This window comes from Cydia pomonella, chromosome 4 (genome assembly GCF_033807575.1).
Source record: "Cydia pomonella isolate Wapato2018A chromosome 4, ilCydPomo1, whole genome shotgun sequence".
NCBI lineage: Eukaryota > Metazoa > Arthropoda > Insecta > Lepidoptera > Tortricidae > Cydia > Cydia pomonella.
This window is the reverse complement of record NC_084706.1, coordinates 16,869,112-16,879,422: the sequence shown is the minus strand read 5'-3', so window position 1 is coordinate 16,879,422 and position 10,311 is coordinate 16,869,112. Positions and strand designations below refer to the sequence as shown.

Sequence of the window (10,311 nt, the reverse complement as noted above, 5' to 3'; positions counted from 1 at the left end):
TTTACATATCTAGTCCTGACAAACTACTTGGGTCATGTCTCTCCGGCTTTTTTCGATTACCAAGGCTTCCAGATTTTTATTGTTACTTTACGAATACCAGCATATTAAAGATTATTTCGGAAACTAGTCCTTAATAGAGCATTCCCAGGGATTTGTTGTGAAATAAATCTACAACACAACGTCAAATCATCACTTTTTAGGGTTCCGTAGCCAAATGGCAAAAAACGGAACCCTTATAGATTCGTCATGTCCGTCTGTCTGTCCGATTATGTCACAGCCACTTTTTTCCGAAACTATAAGAGCTATACTGTTCAAACTTGGTAAGTAGATGTATTCTATGAACCGCATTAAGATGTTTACACAAAAATAGAAAAAAAAACAATAAATTTTGGGGGTTCCCCATACTTAGAACTGAAACTCAAAAAATCTTTTTTCATCAAACCCATACGTGTGGGGTATTTATGGATAGGTCTTTAAAAATGATATTAAGGTTTCTAATATCATTTTTTTCTAGACTGAATAGTTTGCGTGAGAGACACTTCCAAAGTGGAAAAATGTGTATCCCCCCCCCCCCCCCCCCCCCGTAACTTCTAAAATAACAGAATGAAAAATCTAAAAAAAATATATGATATACATTGCCATGCAAACTTCCACCGAAAATTGGTTTGAACGAGATCTAGTGAGTAGTTTTTTTTTAATACGTCATATAATTTAAAAAAAAAATTTTTTCATCTGACCCATACGTGTGGGGTATCTAGGTCTTCAAAAATGATATTTAGGTTTCTAATATCATTTTTTTCTAAACTGAATAGTTTACGCGAGAGACACTTCCAAAGTGAAAAAAAGTGTCCCCCCCCCCCCCGTAACTTCTAAAATAACAGAATTAAAAATCTAAAAAAAATATATGATATACATTACCATGCAAACTTCCACCGAAAATTGGTTTGAACCAGATCTAGTCAGTAGTTTTTTTAATACGTCATAAATGGTACGGAACCCTTCATGGGCGAGTCCGACTCGCACTAGGCCGCTTTTTTTTTTATATCTTACCACAAATGTTAAACAATTGTCTACATTATCTAAGTACTTTAAAAGCTAACTATTTATGGAAATGGATATATACGTCAAGATAAACACAGCAGGCAGTGTTTTCTTTTTAGTTTTATCATTCCAAATACCAACGTCAGCCTGCAATGAGGTGGTTATGTAAAATCGGTATTGGAAAAATATTTTTTGTGGAAGGCTTAAGAGTGTTCAAAGTAAATAGAGAACAAGCCAATGCATTGCATCCAAACATTAAACAAATATTGTGGACGATTTGCTTTGCTAAACTAAAACTTAACCTGTTTGACCATAACTGGATTTTTGAGAAAACGCCAGTGTTAATCATTTATGTATACATACAGTTATACGAAAAAAAAAATCCAAAAGTTACTACTGGAAAAAACTGGAACGAAACATTCTCACTTTATAGTTTATAACACTTATGAACACACCTGTTTATGTGATTGCTACCTACTACAGAGGCAAAAACCAATAGGATATACTTGAGGACACAACCAATAGGATGTAATAAGGAGAGGTGTCTGATTTAGATGCATATTATCGTCAAACAGGTCATAACATGAAGCTAGAAGCCCAAAAGTCCTAAAGAAGTAACCCTTGCTGATACTTACTGAGAAACCGGATGGTAAAGGTTTGAAATAAGCTTCCAGAGTACTCGGCGCACAAAGAGAACTACAAAAATAAATTAAACAGGCACAAGAAAGTCTCTACTAGGAGGAAGCGGGGCAGATAGGCACAAGGGGCAGTTTTGAACACCTACACTAATTCCTTAACTAAAAACTTATGTTCACCTTCTGCAACACCAAAAAGTGGCTTTGTATGTGTGAATGAGGTACCTGCTTCGGCACAGCAGGTCTGCCAGCCGTTGCCGCTAGGCTGCCAGTATTTCCGCGGTTGCATACTAAATAAATTACGAATTTATTATCAAGTTTTGGAACGAAATTTTAGACTTTACCGGTTTAACATTATATATTATAAACATTATAATGAGCGCTAAGTATGTTTATTCAGTAATAAAGTTAGCTTATCATTTTAAAGTAAAACTTTTGTTTGAACATATCAAAGTGCCCCTCTGCAGTATCTAAGTGCCCCTGCTAGTTTTTTTGTTGAGAAATATTCACAAACATATATTGAATAGTGCGAACGTACAAACAAAGAAAATTTACAAAGAAAAGTTAAAACAATCCAAGTAGTTTTTCTTGAAATCTGACACTGATTTCATTAAAAGTTTTTTTTTGTAGTTTTAGTACACCTGCTTAATAACTGTTGTATCTATGTAAAAATAGAACCACACTTAATAGACTTTTTATAATGTTTAAAAAGTTTACTACTGGTCAGCTAAGTAAGTTGATCTGTAACGTGTGCTCTGCGGGGCAATTTTAAACACTTACGGGGCACTTTGATTCACGTGTCAAAGTACCCCAAAATGATGTATCAAAGTGTCCCATGTAATGTATCAAAGTGCCCATTAGGTGGGGCAGAATTGAACATATCCCATTTTTTGTTAAAACCCATATATCTCTTTTACTGGATATAAATTTAACAAAACATGATATACTTTGTATACCTTAGTAAATTTGTCATCTACTCAGTACAAAAACATGTATTTTAAGTTCATTTTGGGACCTAAAATTAATTTTAACAAATGGTGTATCAGGCTGCCCCTCTTCCCCTCAGCAATGACATTATTTGAATGCCCACGTGATATGAGGCAACATACTGATGTTCATCGTGCAGTTACGACACAGATGCTTATCAAATAATAATTAATAATGCAGGGCAGCTTGTGGCGAGCTTTTGGGCAGTACGGAGTACGACCCCATGGACCCGAGTGCTCCCGAGAGTCGATCAGGGTTTCCGTCTCCGGTGTGTCTTCATCGGTCGGAGTGGACCCTAGCTCTGGCTTGCTTTTATTGGCCGTCCAGAGAGGAGTCACTCATTAGAGCTATATGCTCTAGGGGTGGAAGTGAAAGATACGTAAGACGCGAGTTGGCACAGTGACTGTTGACTTGCCATGCACTAGGTAGAAAGCGGCGCATACCTCTCGACACATTTGAGCCGCTCACACCTGTGTGCTCCTGGTCGTCTTCACGGCAGTTTCAGGGGCCATCTAGTGGGCCTGCCTCGATAACTAGTGAGAACATTGTTATAGAAGGTGTCCGGACGTCTTAACAATAACCCAGTCTCATTGTCCACCCAAACTTCAATTCATAGACCGGTACCGGTACCGGCATACTGTTCAATTTTTCTACAATAGTCCCAATGCCTGCTGAGACCGTTTCATGGGTGTCTACTGTTGCGCCTGTGAACGGGTACCAGTAGGCGTTCTACATGACAAAGCTCTCCAAGGGGTACCTACATATTGGATCTATATCCCCACGCAAGCCTATCAAAAGACCGGGATTTATAGGTCCATGAAATCCAAAATGGAGATACAAATAATAATATATAAATAAAAATATGTATGAGTTCTGGCCACGGAACTCTCGCCGCCGATCGAAATTCAAATCTTTGGATGACTTGACATGCCTAAGATGTAACTTTAAAATATTGTCATTCATTATCTAAAATGAATTCGTAGAATAAACATTGTGCTTGTGCTCAGTGGTTTTAATCCGATACTCCAACTGCCCTCTCATATTCCCTCACAAATGGTAGAAGATTTGGGAATGTCAAAGAGGCTTATCGGTATCTTAGGCATGTCATATAAGAACAAAATAAAAATCAACCAAGAAAAGTTAACTGAAGACGCTCTCAAGTAATTTAGAATGAAAGACTGTAAACCAGTATCCACGCCATTGGAGCGGGCTCCAACGGCGGGCGGGCGGTCTATCGTTACCGGGGTCGTAAATTAGGAAAAAGCGAAAAAGAGAAGACAGAGCATCTGCAACTCCCTTACTAAAACTTGATAAGTACACTCATGTCATAGCAGTGGCGATATGACCCGACATTATGTTCGCCATAACCATACGCTACTTATCACAGTTTAATTATTTCTATAACGAAGAGCACTTTAAGTGCGCTAAAAGAGTACTTCTTTATTTAAAAGGAATAAAGAGTGGGCCTGACATTTAAGAAAACCAGCAACGATTTGCATGGCTTGGCCGATGCGAACTGGGGCTCATGCAAGCTCAATCGAAAATCTTTTTCAGGCTACTGGTACAAGTACGCTGGTAGGTGCGTAAGCTGGATCTCAAAGAAACAAAAGAGCATGGCCTTGTCAACAGCAGAGAGCGACTAAATTGCATTGACTGAAGTCCCGAAAGAAGCCATCCAAGAACCTTTAAAAGTATCTAGGGGCTAACTTTGAAGTCAGAATTAAATGGTAACTTTAGCATCGAAGCATTGATTTGAAGATGCACTTCATCGGGCATACAAGAAGGATAAATAAAGGATTAAATATCTGGAAACCGAGGATATGGAAGCAGACCTTCTCGCCAAAGCTTTGCCTGGCCCACGTCCAAATTGACGAACAGCCTGGGGCTCCACTGATGACTATGACAGTGCCGTGAAGAGTGAGTTCTTGCCGCGGGACTCTCGTCGCCGATCGAAATTAATATCCTTAGATGGCTTGATGTAACTTTAAAATGTTTATTATTTTTGCCATTCGTTATCTAAACAGAATTTTTAGAGTAAACATTGTGCCTGTGCTCCGTGATTTTAATCTGATACTCCAGCCACACTCTCATATTCCCTCACAATGTGTTATGGTACTTATGGTAAAAGAAATACGAGATTCCTAAAAACCATTAAACGAGAGTCGGTGATTCACTTCAAGGTCATCTTATATTTTGTTTATGTCAGGTGAAATATCGCGCTGAGCAGTTGAATTCATGTTTTTATGATTAAAATAATGTGATAGGGTTTCTTTTAGTGGTATGGATTTATGCTATAATACTGAAACTTAATTATAAATGGTAACATATTTCTACACGACTATATTATTTTTATGAAGCAATTGGAATTTAATAAGATACAAGTATGTAAACAAATATTATATTGTTTAATATATAACCTCCTGGTTTGCCATATAAACCCTTGCATACATAATAATAGGACATAATGTATGTCAACACAACACATTGACGGATAGCTACTTACCTATAGAGCTGTCATAGATATAGTGTCACTTTACTTCGGCAGCCATTTGCTTACAAAATTAGAATGTGGAACTATTAATATCGCTCAGAATCGGACATTATTACATCGTAGACAATACACACTACCACCGTGACCACCACATTTTAACGTTTAATAAAAATAACGATATTAAAATTAAAAAATAGAAAAACTCACCAAGTATGAGTATATTACGAACGAGCACACGATTTCAGCGCTTATTACGTAGGGAACTTCGCGTTTGTCGTAAGTGAATACATGAGCAGACAATGTCAGCGGCAATTCAGTCTGATTGGCTAAAATTAAATGTCCCGCCACGCTTCAACCAATCACGTAGGCGGCGTTGGCTTTATTTTTTGTTTATAGTTACATAAATATAGCTACGTCGACTGACATTGCATCTATGCACACATTCACGCACAATACGAACGATCTGTTTTCCAGCAAGCGCTCATTTGGTAAGCCGGCGGGGAAGACAGATTAGACTAATTTCATGTACGGCCTTGTTGTCCGTGTGCGGCTGTGCACTACGTTGTTCATTGTGTTGACAGTTGAAAAACGTTTGACGCGAACGAATGGCTAAAGCAATCGGTGCGAAAGTCAGTGTAGTTGGAGGCAGATTTTCACTTTTTAAAAATTAAATTAAAAACATTTTTATATAAAAAATCAATTCGCAGTGAGAGAGACTATTAAAAGTAGTGAATTTGAAATATCCTGTATTTATTGTGTACGACAGTGATGGACCTTTTGGTGATGTTGAGGAATTTTTGCCTCCTTATGCTAATCCAGGTGTAAAAACCGTTTCCACGGCGGTTTATTGTGATGAATCTGCTGTTCTGCATCGAAGAAATGATTTGTGTTGTTGCAAATCATAACCTCAATTGCACTTCTTTGTGAATACGTCGATTCGTCGTCAAACCCCTGTGCGACGTCTATAACTGAAGTAAAGTTTATTCTTTATATATGATTCAACGCGAGTATCAAATGAACAACGGGTTTAGTACAGGAGAAGAAGATTCTCGAGGCAATTCCGACCAAATATGTTGCCTTGTGGATGATAGTGATCGGTGCAGGCGATCCGCTGGCAACGCTGCGTACAGCAAACGCATCCAGAAGACGGTCACCCAGCGTCGGCTCAAGCTGAGCATTGACCCCCAGGTAACTACAGCCACACTTTCATACATAAATATACTATAATTCTGCGTATCTATTTATCATTACTGCCTTTGTGTGCCTTGTGAGAATCTTTTATTGAAGCAGCATCTAATTTATTTTGTATTAAATCTAGGAGCGTCATTTAAGGAACTGAGAGCAAATTTAATTGTTATTATCATGGGGTATATTAGTGCTTGTCACATTAGTTTTTGGTTTATTACTTATTTTGTATTACTTATTCTGTATTTAAAGGGGCAAAGGTGCAAGCGCGTACTGCTTGCCCTTAGCGTTGGTCAAAGATGCCTAGTCTTACCAAGATGGTATATAGTCGAGAAATTGGGGTCCAATGTGTTAGCACGGATTACTAAAGATGCTGGTTTGAATTAGACTAATATTATTAGTCCACCAACTATCAAATCATATTAGTTAACATGGCAACACTCTCTTCTTCTTCTTCTTTAGCCCTTCTCTACCCTTTGGGTGTAGGCCTCCTTCATTTTATGCCACTCGTCACGGTTCTGTGCGACCTGGAGCCACTTCTTCCCCGCAGTCCTTTTGATGTCGTCGTCCCAACGCATCTGGGGTCTACTTTGAGGACGTTCCTCCCCCCATGGTCGCCACTCCAGTAGACGTTTGCTCCACGAATCGGTTTTTCGTGCTACATGGCAACACTATTATCATATTAGTTACTTTGGCCAAGTTACAGGCCAAAAATGTAATGACAAAAAGCAAATATGAACCAAGAACCAGTAACAAATGCAGATTGATACAAGATAAGAAATAAACAAAAAAGAATGTGATGAGTGGTGATGATACCTAACAGTTTACTATTACTACTTGTGATAATAAAATATGTTGCTTCTATAATAAATAAAATAAAAAAAAAGTAAATAAAAGTTGTATTTCAGGCCAGGCATACATACATTTGTGACTATCACAAAAACATGATACAGTGTGCAAGAACGAAGCAGAGAAGGCCTAAGGACTCTGAGGATGACAGTAACGAGGCAGAGATGGATTCGCCAGAGGTTGACTGGTTCTCATTGCAAGTGAACACCCTAAGGCGTTACAAGAGGCATTACAAGGTGCCTACACGGCCCGGCTTCAACAAGGCTCAATTAGCAGATGTAAGTTTATCTCTCACACACATTTAGTCTCATGTAAGGTTGACGAAATATAAAGTGAGCTGATCTCTTGAACAACTTTGAACAAGATCAGCTCATTTTATATTTCGTCAGCTTTACCCTATTGCAGTACCTATCTGGGTGTCTATATGTCAAAACTACATTGCATGAATCACTGATTAGATTATGTCACAGCTGTTGGATCTCCACATAAAAAAATAAAAAAGGTCAATGTGAGGAAGACCAGCATATAAAATTTTTGGTTGGGAAGACCATCTTCATCAGAACAAGAACTCATACTCGACTACATACTATGCTCAGACACAGTCAGAAGAGAAGAGCTTTGCTCTTTCTGCTCTACCAACTTTCTGTATAGTGGAGTATGTGTACAAACACAAGTTGAAATGATGAAAGAACTTCCAGTCTTCTTCATATTGACCTTAAATAAATATAGTTTAATAATCCCTTAATCCAAACACAAATTTGGTATTGAACTGATAATGTTTACATTGATGTTAAGTACACAAATTACTGAGCATACCAAAGTTGAAATGAAATTCATTAAGTCCATTCACTTTATACTTCACCATTATTTTATAAAATTAAGTTTTGACTTGTAGGATTTTTCTAGCCCGAGCGCTCCGCCTCGGCCGAGGCACGTGTACAGTGGCCATTTCGTGCGCGAAGAGTTTGTCTCGCGCGTATGCTCGCTGTGTGGACCCCGCCTAATTAATTAAATTTTAAATCTAATTCACTTTTTCAACAACAAGCCAGTCTACTTTTTTATTTTATTTTTTAACTTTTATCTGCAATCTGGGTTCATTCCCACTAGTTACCACGAAGTTCTTACCAGTGGTAATTACTGGAAAAAAATTCCTACCTTTTACCAGTGGCAACTACTGGGAAAAAAATCCCAGTAGTTACTACCAAACTGAATTGGTGGGATGTTTTTTCCCTGTAGTTACGATCAACATTTTGTTAATGTTCAATACTAATAAAAACAGTATAAATATAGAGTGCTTTAATCAATAATTAATTATAAGTTAATTTACCCTTTTCCAGGCCTCCTTTTCTTATTATTAAGTTTGCCATATCTATAATAATTCAATGTTTTTTTAGAACAATAATAACTGCATCAATAAATTGCTCTGATATTTAGATTAAGATGATATTTGTAAAATTTGACGATTTAAAAGTGCTTGTTGCTAGCAAAGAGCATATAATCACTACGTTTTATTGCTAGGCCTATTTGAATATAGAATATATTGACTTTGAGTACGATTTATCGACCACATACGCGCCATTAGAATTTCAACTTTAGCATTCCGATTTAAGGTTCAAGTTAGATTACACTTTTAGGAAATGTTACTTGTCTTCAAATGAATCATCAAAGCTGGTTTAATTGGAATATATTTGGATTTTTTGGGAAAACCTTATAGATTGGTGCGGCCTGGAAATGGTTAATTATAGGTCCGACCGTAAACTGAGTTGGTGGTAATTACTGGGAATTTTTTCCCAGTAGTTACCACTTACTATCAGTAACAACTTGGTGGTAACTAGTGGGAATAACCCGCAATCAGCTAGTTTTAGCCATAATCAAATGCTATGTCGTTTTTGAGGGTTTTGATAGGTATTCCATTAAATACTCTCTTGACTTTGATAGAATTTATCTTCTAGTGCTCTGGTCTAGCCGCAATATTTGCCATCTTTTGAGCCTACTCGGATTGCCATTGGTGTTTATCAAGTTCCTCGCAAGTTCGTTTGTATGTTTTTTCAGTTGTTCTTTGTACTTAACACAATATCTGTTAAATTTAATTGTTAATGGTTAACTTCCTCTCTGATAGTTGGCTAACTATCAGGCCAGTCTACAAAGGAAAAAGTTTAATTTGGTATACTGAAATGATTTTCATTTGTTGTAGGCTATACAGAAACACTTCAAGTCATTGCCAGTAAATGAGAAGGAGATTATGACATATTTCATTTATATGGTAAAGACAAACGGCAACAAGCTGGACCAGAAGAATGGAATCAACTCTGATTCTGTATAGAGACTGTGGTAAAACTTATTTTAGAAGACATAGACTTAATTAGATTATTTTAGGTACCTATTCTTACTCTATTTCTCTTCTTAAATTATCAGTATCACATGGTTACTTGGGAGTTGTCATTAAATATGATAAATCCTGTATTATTTATTGCATAATAATTTGTATTAAAGAGTTTAAAATATTAAACTCGTATGCTTCACTACAATTACTTTTTGTTTCAGATTGACTCATGGTTTTAACTCATTCATACAGTAAACACAAATACACATTGATTGGTTTCATTTTAAATTAAACAATATTCTCCTCAAAATCGGTATATTATGGTAGAAAATAAAATGTATTAAAACTATCTGTCAGTCATAAACTCTTCGTTTTTTTTATTTAGCATTAGAATGAAGGTAAACGATATTGACGTGTCTTTTTATTAAAAAACTCTTTTTTGAAAAATAAGTCACAGCTCTTATGTAACAATTATAAATCATATACAAACAATAGAAACATTTTTTTAAAGCGGTATTCAATAATAAAAATAAAAAGAAACATCAGGATTGTTTACCTTTTTTTCTAACGCTAAGAAAAACGAACTATAAAGTACGTTTCCCACCGAACGGGCGGAGTCGGCCCGCGTCGTAACGCATTTCAAAATTTGTACGGCCGCAAGCCGGTCGTTTCCTCTCGGACGCGGATGGCTCCACGGACTTCATCGCGTCTGCCATACATAATGTATAGACACATTGAAAATGCGGTCGCCGCGGCCTGACTCCGCCCGTTCGGTAAGAATCGTTCTTAACCCTTATCCA

The 10,311-nt window shown here is 37.1% G+C and overlaps 1 protein-coding gene across 2 annotated transcripts; it reads left to right on the top strand.

The window, feature by feature from the left end:
• Positions 1-5,628: 5,628 nt before the first annotated feature.
• Positions 5,629-9,721, top strand: LOC133517186 (histone deacetylase complex subunit SAP30 homolog). 2 transcript variants are annotated; one of them, XM_061850387.1, is made up of 3 exons: positions 5,629-6,342; positions 7,248-7,466; positions 8,084-8,401. In XM_061850387.1, exons 1-3 carry the CDS (start codon positions 6,148-6,150, stop codon positions 8,198-8,200), a joined length of 531 nt encoding a protein of 176 aa, XP_061706371.1. In that variant the 5' UTR covers positions 5,629-6,147; the 3' UTR covers positions 8,201-8,401. The 2 variants fall into 2 exon arrangements, with proteins under 2 accessions (XP_061706371.1, XP_061706370.1); XM_061850386.1 differs by lacking the exon at positions 8,084-8,401 and adding an exon at positions 9,383-9,721 and having other exon boundaries at positions 5,631-6,342.
• The last annotated feature ends 590 nt before the right edge of the window (positions 9,722-10,311 follow it).

What these genes read in the sequence shown, in the direction of transcription:
- LOC133517186 (XM_061850386.1), top strand. Translation starts at nt 6,148, where the DNA reads ATGATTCAACGCGAGTATCAAATGAACAACGGGTTTAGTACAGGAGAA. An exon ending in AGCTGAGCATTGACCCCCAG is followed by an intron (nt 6,343 to 7,247) that starts GTAACTACAGCC and finishes GTTGTATTTCAG; the next exon opens with GCCAGGCATACATACATTTG. An exon ending in ACAAGGCTCAATTAGCAGAT is followed by an intron (nt 7,467 to 9,382) that starts GTAAGTTTATCT and finishes CATTTGTTGTAG; the next exon opens with GCTATACAGAAACACTTCAA.